The sequence below is a fragment of the Bufo gargarizans genome, chromosome 3 (genome assembly GCF_014858855.1).
Source record: "Bufo gargarizans isolate SCDJY-AF-19 chromosome 3, ASM1485885v1, whole genome shotgun sequence".
Taxonomy (NCBI): Eukaryota; Metazoa; Chordata; class Amphibia; order Anura; family Bufonidae; genus Bufo; species Bufo gargarizans.
In genome coordinates this window covers 442,061,347-442,083,893 of record NC_058082.1, presented here as the reverse complement: position 1 = coordinate 442,083,893, position 22,547 = coordinate 442,061,347, and the positions used below count along the sequence as shown (strand labels likewise).

General features: G+C 45.1%; 1 protein-coding gene across 2 annotated transcripts in view; it reads right to left on the bottom strand.

Annotated features, from left to right (window-relative positions):
- The window catches only part of ST7L (suppression of tumorigenicity 7 like), a 121,702-nt gene that overhangs the window by 91,848 nt on the left and 7,307 nt on the right, over window positions 1-22,547 (bottom strand). For both annotated transcript variants that reach the window (XM_044283500.1, XM_044283499.1), the window contains exons 2-3: window positions 10,419-10,501; window positions 1,447-1,609 (exon numbers count right to left, since the gene is read on the bottom strand). In XM_044283500.1, the coding sequence (XP_044139435.1) occupies window positions 1,447-1,609; window positions 10,419-10,501 (246 nt within the window). The remainder of the gene's footprint in view (window positions 1-1,446; window positions 1,610-10,418; window positions 10,502-22,547) is intronic.

Below are 22,547 nucleotides of genomic sequence, written 5' to 3'. Positions count from 1 at the left end.
TGCACATCATCTCCTTTGGAGAGGCGGCGTAGTTCAGTCATTACACTGCACATCATCTCCTTTGGAGAGGCGGCGTAGTTCAGTCATTACACTAAACATCATCTCCTTTGGAGAGGCGGCGTAGTTCAGTCATTACACTGCACATCATCTCCTTTGGAGAGGCGGGGCGTAGTTCAGTCACTACACTGCACATCATCTCCTTTGGAGAGGCGGCGTAGTTCAGTCATTACACTGCACATCATCTCCTTTGGAGAGGCGGGGCGTAGTTCAGTCACTACACTGCACATCATCTCCTTTGGAGAGGCGGCGTAGTTCAGTCATTACACTGCACATCATCTCCTTTGGAGAGGCGGCGTAGTTCAGTCATTACACTAAACATCATCTCCTTTGGAGAGGCGGCGTAGTTCAGTCATTACACTGCACATCATCTCCTTTGGAGAGGCGGGGCGTAGTTCAGTCACTACACTGCACTTCTGAGACAAGGTGCAGTGTAATGAACAGGAAGTGGTGCTCATAAGGAGCATCACCTCCTCTTCAAACAGCCGATCAGAGGATAGGTCATCAAAATAAATCGCTGCACAACCCCTTTAAGTCCAAGAAAACACCTTTAAATGCGGACATTCATATTGTAGATACAAGAATTTAAATTGTTATAGCTACAATATGACAATGGAAAATCTTCTAGAAGCAGGGATATAACGTCCAATAGCCTGAAATATTTTCTCCACATGTATGTGAGGACATCTGAGGAATCTCTGAACTAAGTATTGCTTAGATATTTACAAAGTATATTGGAAAACGTTATCTAGATATGTTATGCCATGTAACTTCTTAAACATGTTGGCCGAGTGTTTAATATTGATGGTCTTTCCTCAGGATAGGTAATCAGTATCTGATCAGTGGGGTCTCGACTCCCGATTCGGTGAGCGCTGCAGCCTCTTCCTGGGCCAGAGACGTCATGTTCATTGGTCATATGGCCTAGGTGCAGCTCAGTCACATTCAACTGAATAGTCCTGAGCTGCTATCCCATGGGCAGTGCTGTGCCTGGTAAGCTGCGAGGAGGCCACAGCGTTCATCGGAAGGTCACAGCCTCTTCTGATCAGTAGGGGTGTCAGGAGTCGGACCCTGACTGATCAGTATCAAACACCCAGACAAGACTTTTAAGCTAAAGTTATGAGTTAGCACTCGAACATGTCTAGGAGGCTTGAAGAGCAAGAGACCTAATGTTTGCTAGCTAAGCACCACTGTGAGTCATTACACTTCATTCTAAACCCGTGAGCCCAGATGGAAACGATACTGTAGAACTTCTGCTTTTTAAGGTCAGCAAAGCTACGCTTTCTATTTTGTGATGTGGGTGACACCATGGCTAATTGTTCCATCCATCTGTAGGATATGGATAGTATGCGTTAGGAAATGCACGTGCTAGCTTCTGCCATCACTAGTCACCTGACAGAGTTTGCCTGCTAGTCTCATTGTCTCCAGAGGTAGGGAAGAAACCCTCTGCGGAGGCTCCAGCATCAATCCCGCCCATCAGAGGACGCAAGTGGTTTACAGACACTTGCTCGATGAAAGATGTGCCGTATTTCCGGAAGTAACACCATTCAAAAATCTAAAACACAAAATGCACACAGAAGGCGTTAGCTGACATGCTGCTGTTTTACCTCAGCCATGGCTGCTTTCTTCCAGAAACAGTGCCACACCTGTCCATGGGTTGTGCCTGTCCAGCAGTACCACAGGAAGCCTGTGGACAGGAGTGGCGCTGTTTATGGAGGAATGCAGCCATGATTTTCTAATCCTGGACAACCCACTTTAAACTGTAAAACTAACTATATACATGAAGTTTTCATTTTTGGCTGGAGATATATACATGAATATACATATGCAAAACCCCAAAAAAATAATCCACAATCCGACTCCAATGAATGTGTGTAGGGTTTTTGCAACTCCATTCACATGCTCCACAGGAAGAAAATCTGCAATGCTAATTGTACTTGCAGATTCTGCACAGAAAATCGCCAAGCAAATTAGTCCGATTAGTCATCCTTGTGCAGATCTGCAACTGCCTTAGGCCTCATGCACACGACCGTGCCGTTTTTTGCGGTCCGCAAACCACGGATCCGCAAAAAACGGAAGCCGCCCGTGTGCATTCCGCAATGTACGGAACGGGCAGCTGACTGTAGACATGCCTATTCTTGTCCGCAAAACGGACAAGAATAGGACATACTATATATTTTTTTGCAGGGCCTCGGAACGGAGCAACGGATGCGGACAGCACACGGAGTGCTGTATGCATTTTTTACGGCCCCATTGAAGTGAATGGGTCCGCACCCGAGGCCCAAAAACTTTGGCTCGGATGCGGACCAGAACTACGGTCGTGTGCATGAGGCCTTAGGGTGCTTTCACACTTGCATTTATCTTATCCGGCACAGAGTTCCGTCCTAGGGGCTCTATACCGGAAAAGAACTGATCAGTTTTATCCTAATGCATTCTGAATGGAGAGCAATCCGTTCAGGATGCATCAGGATGTCTTCAGTTCAGTCTTTTTGACTGTTCAGGACGGAGATAATACCACAGCATGCTACGGTTTTATCTCCGGCGGAAAAAAAAAACTGAAGACTTGCCTGAATGCCGGATGCAGCATTTTATTCCATAGGAATGTATTAGTGCAGATCTGGCATTAAAAATACTGCAATGTCGGATTCGTCTTTCCGGTCTGTGCATGCGTAGACCGGTAAAAATGGATGACATACGGAGAGACGGATCCATTCTTGCAATGCATTTGTAAGACGGATCATATCTGGATCCGTCTAAAAATGCTTTCCCTTTGCATGCCGATTGCCGGGGTCGACAGGCAGTTCCGGCGACAGAACTGCTTGCCGGATCACTCTGCCGCAAGTGTGAAAGTAGCCTTAGATTTCTGCTGCAGATTTTCCTGTAAATACATGGCGGATTTGCCATAAGTAAGGCCTCATGCACACGACCGTTTTTGTGGTCTGTTTTTTGTGGTGCCGCAAAAGATGCGGACAACACTCCGCGTGCTGTCCGCATCTGTTGCACTGTTCCGTGGCCCCGCAAAAAAAATATAGCATGTCCTATTCTTGTCCGTTTTGTGGACAAGAATAAGCATTTCTACAATGGGCCGACCGTTCCGCAAATTGCGGACCACAAAAAACGGCACAGTCGTGTGCATGTAGCCTAAGGCCGAATGCACGCGGCCGTGAGCGGTCCGTGGAACCACGGCCTGGATTCCTGCTGAGAGCAGGAGCGCACAGCGTCATTGGTTGCTATGACGCCGTGCGCTCCCTGCTGCCGCCGCAATACAGTAATGCACTGGTATGATCTATACTGCATTCGGCCTAAATCTGTGATGTGTGAACATGCCCTGGGGGTACATATTTTAGATCCTAGCAAACTACCATGAAAATGCAATGTGAGAATATACCCCAAAAAGATCTGAACAGTGCAACAGCTTTCCTACAGTTGCTGACCTTTCCCCCAGAGCAGTGATGTTCTCAAGAACTCATTTATCCTTGGTTTCTTTCTGGTAATAATAACTTGCTCCTTGATTAAACCTTCATTCATCTATCCACTTAACAAGCACTTCATTCTTGCTCGCAGACCCTTCATCTAATTATCAAACATGAGAGAACGGCAAATTTCTTGCTCCACTAGTACGGAACCAATATTTCCAGCAGAAAACACCCTAATAGAGTGAAATAAGCTTCTGTTCTCCAAGAGGAGCTCACTAATATGGTAATTGTAGTAATTTATCGGAATTACTCAAAATAAATACCTGTGTGAGTATGCTCAAATATTGCTTCTCATACAGTCCTACTAGAACTGCTTAATTTTCATTTTATCTGAGTCTTCCCAATAAGTTTGGGCACCCCTGTCAGGATAGGGGACTTAGATTCAGATTCCACTCGTCATATCAGGCTGGCAAGACACCTTTGTCTTAAATAACACCTTAGGGCACTTTCACACTAGCGGTTTTCTTTTCCGGCATAGAGTTCCGTCCTAGGGGCTCTGAATAGAGAGCAATCCGTTCAGGATGTCTTCAGTTCAGTTGTTTTGACTGATCAGGACAAATATAATACCGCAGCATGCTACGGTTTTATCTCCGGCCCAAAAAACTGAACACTTGCCTGAATATCGGATCCGGCATTTTTTTTCCATAGGAATGTATTAGATTCGGCATTCAAAATACCGGAATGCCGGATTCGTCCTTCTGGTCTGTGCATGCGCAGACTGAAAAAAAAAAGGTGAAAAAAAATAAATGCCGGATACGTTTTTCCGGATGACCCCGGAAAGACAGATCCAGCATTTCAATGCATTTTTCGGATTGATCAAGATCCTGATCAGTCTTACAAATGCCATCAGTTGGCATACGCGACAGAACTGCTTGCCGGATCACTATGCCGCAAGTGTGAAAGTAGCCCAAATACACTCTACAACTGCTAGCATTGACAGGGTTAATAAATCAATCTAGGTAACGTTTCTTCTAAGGTCATGGAATCGTTAGAACACAAGAAGGCTCTTATTAAAGTGACATTTTAATATAAAAAACAAAAAAATCTAACAAAAAAAAAACCTGTGCATACAATGGGGTTATCAGAGAAAATAGAACATAAAATGTACAGATGTATACATACAGTGCAGAATAACAGTTTGTAAAATAAAAGGGATAAAAACAGAATACTAATACGTAAGGCTACTTTCACACTGGCGTTTTGGCTTTCCGTTTGCGAGATCCGTTCAGGGCTCTCACAAGCGGTCCAAAACGGTTCAGTTTGCATTGTGAATGGATAAGGATCCGCTCAGAATGCATCAGTTTGCCTCCGTTCCGCTTTGGAGGCGGACACCAAAACGCTGCTTGCATCCCTCAAACTCTTTGAAATGGAAATATGTTTTTGGGTATTCACCCTAGCAATTTCCTATTCCCTCCATCCACATCCGAATGTCCCGCACACGTGCATACCAAACATGGGGGAGGCAATGGCAGGATGGATGGAGTTATCTAATTGCTCCCTGTCACTGAGCTGGGATCTATTTGATTTGGATACCATGGAGGCATATACCGTATATGCCGGCGTATAAGACGACCCCCAACTTTTACACTGAAAATATAGAGTTTGGGATATACTCGCTGTATAAGACTACCCCTTTTTCAACACACAGCAGTACATTACTGCATCCCACCACCATCCCTGGGTACCTCTGCCATCCCTGAATCCCACCACCATCCCTGGGTACCACTGCCATCCCTGCATCCCACCACCATCCCTAGATACCACTGCCATCCCATGGTATCACCACCATCCCTGCATCCCACCACCTTCCTTGTCCTCCCTCCCTGCCTCCCAGACCCTAAACATGTGCCACCTATACCCTGAACATGTTTTTGTTATGTTATTCTTCATATTCACATTCACATATGCACATCTGCGCCGCACTTAGATACGCCGCACGGAGATCTCGCACATGCGCATGAGCGAGATGCGAGCAGCCGTGAGGATCCAGTGTATCCACGCTCGCCGCATGAAATCTCGCACATGCGTAGGAGCGAGATGCGAGCGTCCGGGAGGATGGCGGTACAAGGAGCATACAAGGTACAGAGCAGGGGGAGGCATACAAGGTACAGAGCAGGGGGCGGTATACAAGGTACAGCGCAGGGGGGGGGGCATATGCCGTGGGTTACATCGCAGCTCTCAGCTGCTGGGGATACAAGGCAATAGCCCGGGCTCTCTCTGTTGATAATTCGGGCGTCCCGGCACTGCAGCGCCCGCCATACCCGGCGTATAAGACGACCCCCGACTTTTGAGAAGATTTTCATGTGTTAAAAAGTAGTCTTATACGCAGGAATATATTAACCCATATATCCAACCATTAACCCTTTCGCTACCAGCGCAGTACATGTACGGTGCTGGAGCGATGTGCGAACATGGCACCCACTTGCACGTGCAGCGGGCGTCATGGCCAGCAAGTCTCCTTGGGGGCATCGGTAGTTGTGCTGAGCACTATCAGCCTTCCTGAGGAGGCAGATAGTGTTCGTGCTGCAATTCTTATTTTGCCAGGATAAAAAAAATTAGCAAAATTCAATCCAAACCCCATTTAAAGATCTCTGATGGTATGTAATGAAAAATTAAAAAAAACATAACTTAACAGCTCAGTTGACATAAGTATAAAAAAAAGTTATGTGGGTCAGAATATGGTGATGTAAAAAAAAAAAAAAAAAGGTTTAATTTATTTTTATACTATTTAGACATAAAGAAACCTATACATATGGGGCATTGTTGTGATCGTACTGACCCAGGGAATGAAGGGCATGAGGCAGTTTTGCCGCAAACGAAACGCAGTGGGAACAAAACCCTTAAAACAGTGGAGGAATTGCTTTTTTTTACCAATTCCACCCCATTTAGAATTTTTGTTTACCGCTTTTGTTTACAAGTGGTCCCTCAAGTTACAATATTAATTGGTTCCAGGAAAACCATTGTAAGTTGAGTAATTGGTTCCAATTCCCCAAAATGTCATCCAAGATAAGAGAAAATGAAGATTCAGGAAAAATAAGCAGATAACTAAGACAGATTAAACATGTCTTTACATATAACAGTCAGGAATAGCTGCTAACTAGCAACTAACTGACGATGGGTCAGAAAAGACCATTGTATGTAGAAAATATTGTATCCTGAGGGATCACTATAAATGGTCGGAGTTCTCAGGAGGAAGCGCGTGGCTCAAATATGGATTTGTCCACGTATTTCTTTGATGTATATTGCAAGATAGGGGTTTCATGTGTGACCTCGGTGGAAAGGACACTAGCCTTTTCCTGAACCCTCTAAGGGTTCTGGTCTGTATAACGTTGGTACATGACATCTTCACATTTTATGATGGGTCCCTGTTTTTTTGGCGACGTTCCATCTTACTGTTTTTTATTGCCACAATTTCCTGACCTGTCTCTGGACAGGACACGGAAGAGGTGATGACCCCCTACAGGAATGTAAAGGGAGGGGGTTGACTACTCCCAACAATAGTTTTAATATCTGGATCCCTCCATCACCAAAACCCCTGGTCAAAATTACTGTTAGTCTACTTTCACACTGGCGTTTTGGCTTTCCGTTTCTGAGATCCATTCAGGGCTCTCACAAGCGGTCCAAAACGAGTTGTGCTACATTGTTCTACTGTTCAGTGACACCGGCACAAATATGGCCTTCGTGGAAGAGTCATCAGAAGAAAACCTCTCCTGCCTCCTCACCACAAAATTTAGTGTCAGAAGTTTACATAAGAACATCTAGAGAAGCCTGATGCATTTTGAAAACAAGTCCTGCAGACTGATGAGGTTAAAAAAAGAACTTTTTGCCCACAATGAGCAAAGGTATGTTTGGTGAAAATAAAGGGCACAGAATTTCATGAAAAGAACACCTCTCCAACCATTAACCCTTTCGCTACCAGCGCAGTACATGTACGGTGCTGGAGCGATGTGCGAACATGGCACCCACTTGCACGTGCAGCGGGCGTCATGGCCAGCAAGTCTCCTTGGGGGCATCGGTAGTTGTGCTGAGCACTATCAGCCTTCCTGAGGAGGCAGATAGTGTTCGTGCTGCAATTCTTATTTTGCCAGGATAAAAAAAATTAGCAAAATTCAATCCAAACCCCATTTAAAGATCTCTGATGGTATGTAATGAAAAATTAAAAAAAAACATAACTTAACAGCTCAGTTGACATAAGTATAAAAAAAAGTTATGTGGGTCAGAATATGGTGATGTAAAAAAAAAAAAAAAAGGTTTAATTTATTTTTATACTATTTAGACATAAAGAAACCTATACATATGGGGCATTGTTGTGATCGTACTGACCCAGGGAATGAAGGGCATGAGGCAGTTTTGCCGCAAACGAAACGCAGTGGGAACAAAACCCTTAAAACAGTGGAGGAATTGCTTTTTTTTACCAATTCCACCCCATTTAGAATTTTTGTTTACCGCTTCCCACTACATTTTATGCCATAATTAATGGTGGCATTAGAAAGTACAACTTGTCCCGCAAAAAATAAGTCCACATACAGCTATGTGAACATAAATATAAAATAAGTTATGGCTCAAGGAAAATAGGGAAGAAAAATGAAAACGCAAAAACAAAAAAACCTCCGGTAGTGAAGGATTTATGCATAGGGGTGGATCAAAAATGCTTTGGGGTTGTGTTAGAGCCAATAGCACAGGGAACATTTCATGGGTACAGGGAGGAATGGATTCAATGAAATTCTAGCAAATTCTGAAAGCAAACAAAAAAAAAAAGAAAGCTGGAGTTGAAAAGATGGCTTCTACAAATGGATAATGATTCTAAACACACCTCACAATCCAATAGACTACATCAAAAGGTGAAAGCTGAAGGTTTTACCATGGCCCTCACAGTACCCGGATCTGAACATCACAGACAATCTGCGGACAGACCTCAAAAGAACAGTGCATGCAAGACAGCCCAGGGATCTCACAGAACTGGAAGACTTTTGTGAGGAGGAATGGATGCAAATCCCTCAAACAAGAAATGAAAGACATGGCTGCTACAAAAAGCGTTTACAAGCTGTGATACTTGCCAAAGGGCCTGCTACTAGGTATTAACCATGCAGGGTTCCAAGTTTGACTTCAGGTTCTTTTCCTTTTTGTTATTTTAAGGCCTCTTTCACATGGGCATGTACGCCCGTGGTCGTGCTGCGGGCCGCAATGCACGAGCACAGTCCGCCACTTTTAAACATTGCAAATAATAGTGAATGCTATATCTATGCTATAATTGACCACTGCAGAGAAAAATGGATGTGGCTTAGCAGGAGGGCACGGTACCAGCCAAAGCTCAAAAGGTTAACAGTATGTAACAACAGCTTTTGTAAATCTGCCCCCTGTGTGTCTATGTAAGTAAGCGGTGCTATGTGGGCCTATAACTGGCACTGGCGCAGTAGACCACTCAACTCTTCCCGTAAGGGCTCATGCACTCAACAATATGTATTTTGTGGTCCGCAAAAAATACGGATGATATCTGTGTACATTCCGTATTTTGCGGAACGGAACAGCTGGCTCCTAATAGAACAGTCCTATCCTTGTCTGTAATGCGGAAAATAATAGGACATGTTCTATTCTCTTGCGGAACGGAAACACGGAAAAGGAATGCACACGGAGTAACTTCTGGAATGGACACTGAAAAAAAATACGCTTGTGTGCATGAGCCCTAAGGCTAATTTCACATTAGTGAGGTTTTCCGCCTTCCAGTGATGCATATAGCGAACAAATAGCATCCGGACAGAATCCTAACCCATTCATTTCAATGGGACTGTGTACATGAGCATCACAGCATGTTCTATATTGTGCGTTTTTCACGCATATAAGTGAATGGTGCTTGCATGAAAAATGGAAGGCATCCGGTTGCAATGCGTTCTTCACTGATGGTTGCTAGGTGATGTAGATTGTAATTCTTCCATTTTTCTTCACGCAAGTGAAAAACGTATCAAAAACTGATGCATCTGACTGAAGACAATGAAACACTGAATGCAATCGCAGACAAAACTGATTCGATTTGTTTTTCCCTGAACAGATCTTGATACAATCCATATCGTTTGTGTGAAAGAGATCTTAGGCCTGCAGAACATGACAGAAGAGAACCACGGATCAGATCCATTTAGTAAGGCTCATAGTTATGACAGAAAAGCAAAAACCCAGACTCATCAGTGGTTTCTGCACAATGTTCAGAGCCAATTAAAAATGTCTCTGCTGGTGACCAAAAATGCTCTTCAGCTTCATCCTGCTGGCTACTAGATTTGTATTCTTCATGTTTCAGTCCACCACTGGTTCAGTTAAAGGTACAAGTCTACAGAACCGTGTAGTCTCCAGCAGTACAATAAAAGTGCAGCTTAGGAACTTCTTTATGGTTATGTGGCGCCATCTTGAGGGATTCTACAGTATAACTAAAACTATAGGTGAAGGAAAATAAATTAACAGAGACCTGACTAGACAATACTTTCAGCATTATTAATTCTATACTACTACATGTTCTGTTGCAGGATCATGTCTGAATGATTGTTTTTCCAATCTGAGATTTTATTTAAAAACTTAAACCGTGCTAATGACTTACTAGGTTGAACCACGAGACCTGGACATAAAACACTCTCGGTAGGTGTGATCAGGTTTACGATGAGGTCCCATATCTCACCTCTTTGCAGGTACTATTGTGCTAGTCTACAGAAGAGCTGTGCACCTCACTGACTTCTGTGAAGACGGCGGAGCCCAACTCTCCAGAAAACAGTAATGCCCTCCACCGATGATGTCATCTGTAAGCTACACCCTCCAGGAAGTTTTCAATCTCTTCATTTTTTTATCCCCACGTTGAAGAGATACAGGTTGCAGACCAGTGATGCAGATGATGTGACTTATACCTACCAATATTAACCCAGATATGAGTGATGAGGTTCCGGTAAGAGCAACATAGAATTTTGGGGTCAACGTGTTGATGAAACCAGTCACTGAAAGAGAAGAAGAATCACAAGTCATTCTTTATGAAATCATAGTCCACCGAATATCACATCCACAGGCTATCACTCTCTTAAAAGATTATGGGGTCATTATTTAAAAGGCATTAAAACGTCATCACTGCCTGTCCCTGTCAAACAAAGTGCAGAGGGATCGGCAGTTGCAGAGAGAGCTGAGTCTCTAGATGTAACGGCAACACCCCCGTTGCTCCTAGAGGCTCATTTACATATATTGAAACATCATTTTTCATAGAAATGTGAACATGGGACCAACATGTTCAGCTGCCAAGCACACACACAACAGGTCAGCCAGTTTCCTAGGTACAAATCTGCTGACAGCTACCCATTAAAGGGGTATTGCAGTTACAGAAAGTCATTGCCTAGCCACAGGATAGGGGATAACTATTATATTGGTGGTGGTCCTACCGCTAGGACCCTCACAATCACAAGCTGTCTCTGGAACTCCCTAAAACATGAACAGAGCTGCAGTGCACCTTTCTGACCAGCTGCTCCATCCATTTCACTGGGGCTCCATGGGCTAGTGGGCCCCCATTTTCGTGATAGGTAGGATCCCCACCAATCTAACAGTTATCCCCTATCCTGTAGATGGGAGATAACTTTCTGTAACCAGAATACCCCTTTAAGCCTCCTTCACATACACACATGATATTTTTTCAGTTTTCTACTGAAGACTTTATCTCAGGGTAGGTGATCATCTGCCTGATGAGCCCTACAGCTTCAAACTAGGCTTGTGACGTCACTGGTCGCGCACTGCGTTTGGAACAACGAAGCCCCAGACCCCTAAAAACACTGCAAACCAAAACACTATGGGGGATATTTATCAAAACTGGTGTAAAGGTAAACTAAATTAATTGCCCATAGCAATCAGATTCCACCTGTCATTTTTCAGAGCTCCTTTGGAAAATGAAAGGTGGAATCTGATTGGTTGCCAGTTTGCACCAGTTTTGATAACTCTCCCTTACATATGTAACTGGTCAAGATTTCACAGTAACATCTGGATGCAGTGTTTTTGACCTAAACAAAATACTATGGAAAGTGCAAAATGAAAATACGATGAAAAATGTGCAAAATTATGTGTGATTTTTGGTGCAAAATCCTGGTGCAGGCAGACAGTAACGTGAGCGCAAACACTCTCTGCAGCACTCACATAACTGCGCATGACACTGCCATAGAAAGTGCTCACCTCAGGCTGTTTATAACCTCTATTTTTGTAAGTTTCACACTTAAAGGGGTGTTCTGGTTGTGACCACTTATCCTGTATCCACAGGATAGGCGATAACTATTAGGGCCGCTTCACACGAGCGGATGCCGTGCGTGGCATCCGCTCCGTGAAAGAGTGCCAAGACCCGCTGCAGACTGCAGAGGCACGGAGCGGTAACATGACTGTTAATGCTCCTTGCCTCTCTGTGATCTCTTTACTACGAAATCACAGTTGACAACTGTGATTTCGTAGTAAAGAGATCACAGAGAGGCACGGAGCATTAACAGTCATGTTACCGCTCCGTGCCTCTGCAGTCTGCAGCGGGTCTTGGCACTCTTTCACGGAGCGGATGCCACGCACGGCATCCGCTCGTGTGAAGCGGCCCTTAGAGTGATGAGGGTCCTGCCACTGATCACTGCCGTAACCCTCTGGGCCCCCCAAAATGAATGGGGCAGCAGGTGGAGTATGCACATCTGTTTGGCAGTCCTGGAGACAGACGAGTACAGCACTGTTACTTCCAGAACTCCCATGGAGACGAATGGAGCAGCAGTGCACATGCCCGACCTACTGCTGTTTATTTTGGGGTCCCAGAGGGGCAAGAGGTCTTTGTTGTCATGATCGGCGGACCCCTACAGATCTAATACTTATCAGTGTCTTGTAGATAGGGAAAAACCTGTCACAAACAGAATACCCCTTTATAGTATCTGAACTTCAAGTAAGATCCATGTGAAGAAGTATTCCCTTTCCCCAATTTATGAACGAGTTAACAGCAACAACGATACAAAGTGAGCGCCATACTGTTCCACAGAGCGATGCACCCCTAGGAGGAGCATCTGTCACCATGCACTGTGTGACGAACACGAGGGGGAAGAATGTTAAAAGACAAAATGTCACGTGGTTGTCATGAAGGCACTGCGTACTACAATGTGGCTGGACTGGTAAGGGTACATTCACATGTGTTGGTTTTGATCAGGTTCTATAGTCAAAATCAGGAGTCCATCATTAAAGAAGAGAAAGTATTAAGAACGTGTACACTGCTTCTCATCGTTTCTGAATCCACTCCTGCTTTTGGTTTCAAAAACTGCATCAAAAAATCCTGAACAAAACCTGTGCATGTGACTATACCATTAGACTGCACTAAGGGTATGACCTCACTGCGCTGCAGTCGGGTACTGCATGGCCGTACAGGCGAAGTGGGTCATAATAAGGGCGCTTTCACACAAACGTGTGACAGCCATGTCCGTTCTGCGGACAGCAAACTACAAATCCACAAAGCACAGGCTCCGGCCATGTGCACCCTGCATCACAATCTGCTTCCGGGTCAGTGCCTCCGTGCCGCAAAAGATAGCACATGTCCTTTCTTTGGCAGCATGCTGTGTATCGTGGACCCATTAAAGTCAATGTTTCCACACTGCGATGTGGGGTGAACATGTCTGGTGCCCATGCTTTGCAGATCCGCAGTCTGCGTTCCACAAAACGGGCACAGTTGTCACACTTTCATTTTAATGCGCCCTTAGTCTAATGAGGAGAGTAGTGTTTAGTCTGTATTGTTAATGGCCGGACCATGAATATGAACACAGCCATTAACAATGCAGAACAACTAAACAGTTGTCACAGGTTAAGAGAAAGGGAAAACACACACCGGATAATAAGAAACAGCGAAGGCAACAAGTACTTAGCTTAGAGATGTATGGAGAAGTAGGAGATCCAAGACAAACCAGCACTAGCAACTCCAAGCAGAAACTATCAACCGCATGGTCAGCAGTGTAAGGCGGATCTATATAGAGCCTCATCACTTATAACGAGCGGCACCTGAGGAGAGGTGAGATCCTTCCAAACAACAAGATGCATGGAGGAAAACAAAGAGACCTGTCACGTGCAGCAAGTCTATCTGATCTTCTCACCTCTCTCACAGGAGGGACCATGACAGTACCCCCCCTTCTACGGGTGGCCTTCTGATACCCAGGACCGACTTTATCAGGATGCGCCCTGAGAAAGGCACTCACAAGGTGACTGGCATTCATATCAGTCGCAGGAACCCACATTCTTTCCTCTGGACCGTAACCCTTCCAGTGCACGAGGTACTGAAGAGATCCACAAAGAATACGTGAGTTCACTATCCTGGCAATCTAAAACTCAAGATTACCATCCACTATGACAGGAGGTGGTGGCAGGGAGGACGGTTCAAAGCCTGTGGAATCTTCAAAGCCTGTGGAAACTCAAAACGAAAAGCAACCAGATTAATAATGGCCGAGATCTTGTATGGCCCAAGAGGGTACTTTCAACTTAATGTTTCTTGTGGACAGCCACACAGAATCACCCACTCTCAGGTCCAGAACACTCACACATCTCTTGTCAGCCATACGTTTATACTTTTTGCTCATTTTATTTAAATTGTTTTGAATCTTCCGCCAAATAGATGACAACGAAGAGGAGAATCTTTCCTCTTCAGGTATACCAGACGTCTCAGTACCAGAAAATGTGCCAAACTGCGGATGAAACCCATATGCACCAAAGGACGACTTATCAGAGGACTCCTGTCTACGGTTATTTATGGTAAACTCGGCCAACAATAAAAATGAAGACCACTCCTCTTGATTCTCAGAAACAAAACATCTCAAATAAGTCTCCAGATTCTGGCAAGTGCGCTCAGTCTGTCCATTCGACTGAGGATGAAAGGCCGAAGAGAAGGACAATTGGACCCATAGACGAATACAAAACTCCTTCCAGAATCTGGAAACAAATTGAGTCCCTTTATCAGACACCACATCAGAGGGAATGCAGTGTAGTTTCACGATGTTATCGACAAACACTTGAGCAAGAGTTTTGGCATTAGGTAAACCTGATAATGGTATAAAGTGCCCCATCTTGCTGAAGCGGTCAAGAACCACCAGAATCACAGTTTTCCCAGAAGAATTAGGCAAATCTGTGATAAAGTCCATGAACAAATGAGTCCAGGGTCGGGATGGGATAGACAAGGGAAGTAGAGATCCTGAAGGCAGAGTACGAGCCACCTTAGCACGCGCACAAATCTCACAAGCTGCCACATAGCCCCCATTTACGTAACCCTGGCCACCATAATCTTCGAGAAAGAAAAACCCAGGGTGTCCCGTAAGAACAGTATTGTGATGTTCCTTAATCACCTTTTGTTGTAGTTCCGAAGGGACAAACAACCTTCCTGGAGGACAGGAATCGGGTGTCTCTCCTCCCTGGGCCTCCAACACCTCTGCCTCAAGTTCAGGATAAAGGGTGGATACAACCACCCCATCAGCCAATATCGGAGCAGGGTCCTCCGAATCCCCCCTCCCCCGGGAAAGATACGCGACAAGTCATCCGCCTTGGTGTTTTTAAACCCAGGACGATAAGTGACAATGAAATTAAATCTAGTAAAAAACGATGATCTGGCCTGCCTTAGGTTCAGTCGTTTAGCACGACTGCTGGTAGGCCAGATTTTTGTGACGGGATGAATAGCTCCTTCCAACCAATGACGCCACTCTTCAAAAGCCAATTTAATGGCCAACAACTCTCTATTACCTACATCATAATTTCTTTTGGCAGAAGAGTGGTTTTTTTTTTAGAAAAAAAGCACAAGGGCGCCATTTGCTAGAAGAACACTGCGACAAGACTGCTCCAACCCCTACCTGTGATGAGTCAACTTCCACAATAAATGGTTGTGACACATCCGGTTGCACCAGAGCAGAAGCAAAACATTCATTTAATGCTGAAAAAGCATGCAATGCTTCTTCAGACCAGACTGAGAAATCCGCGCCTTTCTTAGTCTTATCAGTTAATGGTTTAACAGTCGAGTAATTTAAGATAAATTTACGGTAGTAGTTGATGAACCCCAAAAATCGTATGAGTGCCTTCAGATCTTCAAGCCGATCCCAGTCCAACACAGCACAGACTTTTTCCGGATCCATATAATAACCCAAAGATGAGAGTAGGTACCCCAGGAATTGCACTTCAGGGACTGCAAATACACACTTCTCCATTTTGGCATACAATTTATTCTCTCTTAGGATCTGTAAGACCTGTCTCACGTGATCCTCATGCGTCTCCATATCAGGGGAATAAATTAAAACATCATCCAGATAAACCACCACAAACCTGCCCACCAGATGATGAAATATGTCATTGATGAAGTGTTGAAAAACCGCAGGAGCATTGGACAAAACAAAAGGCATGACCAGATTCTCAAAATGACCCTCAGGAGTATTAAAGGCTGTTTTCCATTTGTCCCCTTCCTTGACTCTTATCAGATTATATGCCCCCTTCAAATCCAACTTAGAGAACACCTTGGCGCCGACAATCTGATTGAATAAATCTGGGATCAAAGGAAGGGGATAGGGATCACGGATAGTGATGCGATTAAGCTCATGGAAGTCCAAACATGGCCTAAGAGTTCCATCCTTTTTTTTAACAAAGAAGAACCCCGCCGCCATTGGTGATTTGGATGGTCTAATATGACCTTTAGCCAAACTCTCGGTGATATACTCTCGCATGGCTACTCTTTCAGGTTCAGAAAGATTATACAACAGAGACTTTGGCAATTTAGCTCCAGGAATAAGGTTGACGGGGCAATCATAGTCCCGATGAGGAGGCAACTCCTGGTCTCCACCCTTAGAGAATACATCAGAAAAATCTGAAAGGAAAGGAGGTAACATTTTAGTAGTTACAACAGAAAGCAACGTGCTAAGACAGTTGTCAAGGCAGAAATCACTCCAATCCAGAATCTGTCTCGCTTGCCAATCGATAGTAGGGTTATGTTTGGTTAACCATGGTAAACCTAGCACCAGAGGACTAGGCAAACTCTCCAGCACAAAACATGAAATGGATTCAATATGAGAGTCTCCCACCTTTAGGGTCCATTCACACGTCCGCAATTCTGCTCCGCATTTTGCGGAACAGAATTGCGGTCCCATTCATTTCTATGGGGCCGCACGATGTGCTGCCCGGATCCGGAAATGCGGACCCTCACTTCCATGTCCGCAATTCCGATCCCGAAAAAAATTGAACATGTCCTATTCTTGGCCGCAATAGCGGACAAGAATAGGCAATTTCTATTAAGTGCCGGCGATGTGCGGTCCTCAAAACGCGGAATGCACATTGCCTGTGTCTGTGTTTTGCGGATCCGTGGATACACAAAACACACACGGATGTGTGAATGGCCCCTTAGGAGAATGTCCTGCACCATTTGAGACAGACACTTTTAAGAGAGAGGCGCAGAATCAATCGCAAACACAGAAATATTTTTGTCTAATGCACTTGTTGTCAAACTATGCATATGGACAAACTGGCCATCCACTAAGTTAACCCCTGCCCCACTGTCAATAAATACTTCTATTTCCACAGTTTTGGAATCTAGCGCCACCTTGGAAGGCAGGCAGAAGTCAGGTACTACCGGTAACAGACAAAAGTGCATTCTCAACTTCCCCATCCACACTACGAAGAGTGAGAAGAGGACTAGACACATTAGGACTTTTTTTTCACTTTTCATCTTGATGTTTAACATAAGGACATGCATTAACAAAATGTCCTCCTTGACCACAGAAAAAGCAAAGTCTTTTCTTAACCCTAACGTTTTTATCACCTGGTCCAGGTGTTACCTGACCTAATTGCATTGGCTCATCACCAGACACGTGCCCGAGTGTCTCTTTACCCAGAGTGTCAGAAGAGACCGCTTCCCTGTAAGATAATACATCCCGAGCGAGAGGAACTTTAGATCTCTCCCTCAGGCGTCTATCAATACGCACCGCCAGAGACATGGCCGCCAACAATCACTCTGGATTTGCGTGAAATGCCAAGGCGTCCTTCAGGTCCTCAGAAAGTCCTTGACAAAATTGATTACGGAGAGCCGGGTCATTCCACTACGTATCAGTTGCCCACCTCCTAAATTCAGAGCAATAGGACTCTCCCTGCAGCAAGCAACGCAACTTAGATTCGGCCAGGGAAACCTGATCTGGGTCATCGTAGATAAGTCCCAGAGCTCTGAAAAATTCATCTACCGACCGGAGGGATTGTGAACCAGTCAGCAACTAAATAATAATCCCCACTCTTTGACTCTCGTCCCCAGAAGGGCTAGGACACAGTCTAAAATATAATTTGCACGATTCACGGAACCAAACAAAGTTGTCACTTCCCCCGGAATCCCTATCCAGCAATCTTCGGTTCAGGGCAGGCCTGGTTCCCGCTGCTGGAACCCACCGCCTGTGATCTCTGTAACTGTGCAACGGCCGTGCGGAGGTCAGGCACCTCCAAAGACAGCCCCTGCATACGATTGACCAGTGCAGAAACAGTATCCATAGCTGCACTAATAAAACAAAGCATAGCGGTTAGGCGTATGATAATGTCACCAGGTAAAGGGGAAGGGAAAACACCAAATACACACCACAACGAATAGACAACAATCTAGGCCTCAAAAGCTAAGCAAGAGGGATGGTGACCTCCTAGTAATTTCTAGGCCTTTCCCTAACTCCTGCCAGTATGAGCAGTTCCTGATGGTGGAAATACTCATACACCAGATACCTAAAGCCCTGCTAAAACTGACGAGCCCTAGGATAGGTAGCAGAGGATGAGACAGCTGGTTCCTTCCAGAATGAAGGAACCTGCGTCTCCCTGAGGCCTAGAAACAACACACACCAGATAATAAGAAACAGCGAAGGCAACAAGTACTTAGCTTAGAGATGTATGGCGAAACAGGAGATCCAAGACAAACCAGCACTAGCAACTCCAAGCAGAAACTATCAACTGCATGGTCAGCAGTGTGAGGCAGATCTAAATAGAACCTCATCACTGATAACGAGCGGCACCTGAGGAGAGGTGAGATCCTGCCAAACAACAAGATACATAGAGGAAAACAGAGAGACCTGTCAGATAGCCTCACGTGCAGCAAGTCTATTCGATCTTCTCACATGCCCAGTGCCGACGATGAAGCTCCTGTCCTCAGTCTCCAGCAAATCGCACTGGCGCAGCCCTTAGTGGGCACTGCGTCTGCGCGAGACTTCGCTCGGCCTTCAGGAGGGGGAGGAGAGGGATGAGACGCTGTGGGCGGTTAGGGATTCAGGAGGAAGGCGTTTTGGGCACTGCAGGGGGGCGTTACTGGGCACACAAAGTGGAACATAACGCCCCTCTGGGCACCTTCAGGATTAATTAGCATTATTATAAAAGTCGTTTTTCAGCAAAACTACTGGACGGATTACAGTATAGAGCAGCAAAGCCGATTCAAGGTAATCTGTGGAGCATGACTGGTTTAAAATCTGAATTTGTGTTATGAGAGGTGACAGAATCCCTTTAAAGGCGCAACCACGCCAAGAAAGGACATGTACTTTCTTGCAGCGCAATCTTCAGCGCTGCCTCCCACTGAAATGAATGTGAGGCTGAAAGTAAAGGACACAATTCCGGCGCAGTATCTGCGCCTAAATTCCACCAGAAGAAAAAGCGCTGTGTGAACAGCCCCTAACGTGTCCACTACACCGTAATATCTTGGTAATGCCGATCCAACGTGGAAGATGGCTCCCTACCCATAAACCCCCAGCTGGGTGCCAGTACCTTTGATACTACTGGTGAATTGTTACTTGTAGTATGTGTCATTGTTGTTTTGCACTTGATTTTATTGCTTGAAAAATTATTCATGTGAAGCTGAAACTAAATGGTGTTTCAATGAAGGCACAATACTGGAACTGCTGGCGTCTTGTAGAGGGGTATGAGCCAACACTTTCGCACAGGCTACTGCTTTTTTTCATGTTCCCTTGTCTGTTAGTGACCGTGGTGCTGCTCTATTTTCTCCAGATTCTGAAGCCAGTCAGTAGGAAAGGATGTTCTGCAGCCCAACTATCAAAAGACGCGCTTCTGGCATTCGTTCACCCCATTTAATGCTATGGAGGCATCTAATGTATACATTTGGAGCATTTCCCTGCGCATGTATGAACCAAATACATAGAAAAAGAACACTATGGATCGAAAAGGTGTAATTACAAACAAAAGGCCAGCAGGTGGCGTACTGAGCCATGAGCAGTTATGAAACCAAAAGACTCCCTTACTCAGCTCATTCACAGGCGCCTGCTACATTTCATATCAGCATCTGTAAGATAGGGCCGCAATCCGACCAGCGTTCCAAGACTGCTCATTATTAGGATATTAGTCGTTAAAAGGGTGTACAGAAAGAAATATGTGCAATGACGGTAAATTGCTCCCCATGACGTATCGGATGTGCACCGCTGTACGTGAATGATTTCACAATCATTGGCCCTCCACAAGAATGTGCAGAGGTTACCCACTGCAGCCAATCAGATTCCAGCTTTCATTCTCCCAGGGCTGGTTTGAAAGTAAAACACATTATGTGATTGGTTGTTAGGAAGAGCACAGAAGCTTTTTGCCCTCATGTACACAGCCATATTACAGGTCCACTTTGTACACATATAGAAGCACATGGGGCCTTTATGTTACCGCCGCATGCCTCTGATTTCCTACAGTATAGTCAGCAGCACAGCACTGTACAGCGGTATAAGGAGTCCCTGCGGCCACATAGTAAGGAACCATACAACACTTCATGGCCATTATTTCCACTGCAGGTGGCAGCTCCATCTACTACACCATGGATGGAGCTGTGTAGTCCTGGCGCTGGAGCTCTAAGGTAACAGCTGATCGGGGGTGTTGGTGTCAAACCCCCACAGATCTGATATTGATGGCCTATGCTAAAGCTAAGCCATCAACATCACAATCATGGCCAAGACCTTTACAGGCTGCAGGCTCTTCCGTCCAGGTCCCAACTGGATGTCCATGCGCTTCTTTTCCTGCTCAGCTGCATTTATTACAGGAGAGGGCAGCATCGACAAGTGAGGGACTGGTAAGTACTAAAGGAGTTGTCCGGGTTCAGAGCTGAACCCGGACATACCTCCATTTTCACCCAGGAAGCCCCCCTGACTTGAGCATCGGAGCAGTTCATGCTCTGAAGCTCTCCTTTGCCCTGCACTAAATCACGCAGGGCAAAGGCATTTAAGAGTTCCGGTGACAAACCAGGCTCTCCATGGGGCTGCCAGGAAGCCCAGTGACATCACCGGCACTGATGGGCAGGCTTTAGCGCTGCCCTAGCCAGTAAAACGGCTAGCGCAGCGCTAAAGCACGCCAATCAGAGTCAGTGATGTCACTGAACACACTGACAGGCGGAAGCTTCCGCCCGTAAACAAAAGAGCAAGGGAGAGCATAGGAGCATGAACTGCTCCGATGCTCAAGTCAGGGGGCTGCCTGGATGAAAATGGAGGTATGTCTGGGTTCAGCTCTGAACCCGGACAACCCCTTTAACCAAACAATCTTCCTTCCACTGGGTATTAGAAAGGACTGTTTTTATAAATATCCCAGAGAACCCCTTTAACCACTTGCCGTCACGGTAACGCCGATAGGCGTCCGGACGGCGGCTCTCTCAGGTCTCAGTGACGCCCATTGGCGTCATGTCGTGAGACCTGAGATTTCCTGTGAACGCGCACTCACAGGAGCGCGCGTTCACAGGATTGCGCAGTTTTCAAGTTGAACTACAGCCTGCCAGCGCTGATCATTTTGTAAATAGAATCTGATATACCTGCTACCTGGTCCTCTGGTGGTGCCTTTTGCTTGGATCAACCACCAGAGGACACAGGCAGCTCTTTAAGTAGCACCAAGCACCACACACACATTACACCCCCCCCCCCCCCCCCGTCACTTATTAACCCCTGATCACCCCCCTGTCAGTAAGTGATCAAGACTGATCGCAATCAGATCTACATCAGTACATTAGGGTCACCTTAGGCTCTACAAAAAAACGCAGTGTTCGCCCGATCAGGCCTGATCTTGTGCCCACACTTGCGTTCAGTCTGCCCCACTGCAGTGAATCGAAATTTTTTTCAGATCACTGCAAAAACACCGTAAAATCGCTGCGGCGCTATAAAGATCACTTTTGAGCTTTTTGGATCTTTATTAGCGATCGCAGCTTTACTTCGCAAGCACTCCTTTTTACTAGGCAGGTGTGCTCTTTTTCCTGGGTAGTCTCAGAGGAATACCCCCTAAATTTAGTTAGCCCAAAATGTCAAAAGGGCATTTTTACGCATGTGAATTCCAAACTACTTCTCACGCTTTAGGGCCCCTAAAATGCCAGGGCAGTATAAATACCCCACAAGTGACCCCATTTTGGAAAGAAGACACCCCAAGTTATTCCGTGAGGGGCATGGCGAGTTCCTAGAAGATTTAATTTTTTTGTCACAAGTTAGCGGAAATTGTTTTTTTTTTTTTCTTCTTACAAAGTCTCATATTCCACTAACTTGTGACAAAAAAATAAAATCTTACATGAACTCACCATACCCCTCACGGAATACCTTGGGGTGTCTTCTTTCCAAAATGGGGTCACTTGTGTGGTATTTATACTGCCCTGGCATTTTAGGGGCCCTAAAGCGCGAGAAGTAGTTTCGAATCCAAATGCGTAAAAATGCCCTGTAAAAATCCTAAAGGTACTCATTGGGATCATTTGGGGGGTATTTATACTATCCTGGCATTCTAGCACCTCAAGAAACATGACAGGTGCTCAGAAAGTCAGAGCTGCTTCAAAATGCGGAAATTCACATTTTTGTACCATAGTTTGTAAACGCTATAACTTTTGCGCAAACCAATAAATATACACTTTTTTTTAATCAAAGACATGTAGCACAATACATTCTGACACAAACTTGTATAGAAATGTAATTATATTTGAACAATTTTACCAGAAAAAGTTAAAAATACACTTTTTTTGAAAATTGCGGTGTTTTTTGATTAATATCAGAAAAACGAAAAATCTCAGCAGCAATCAAATAC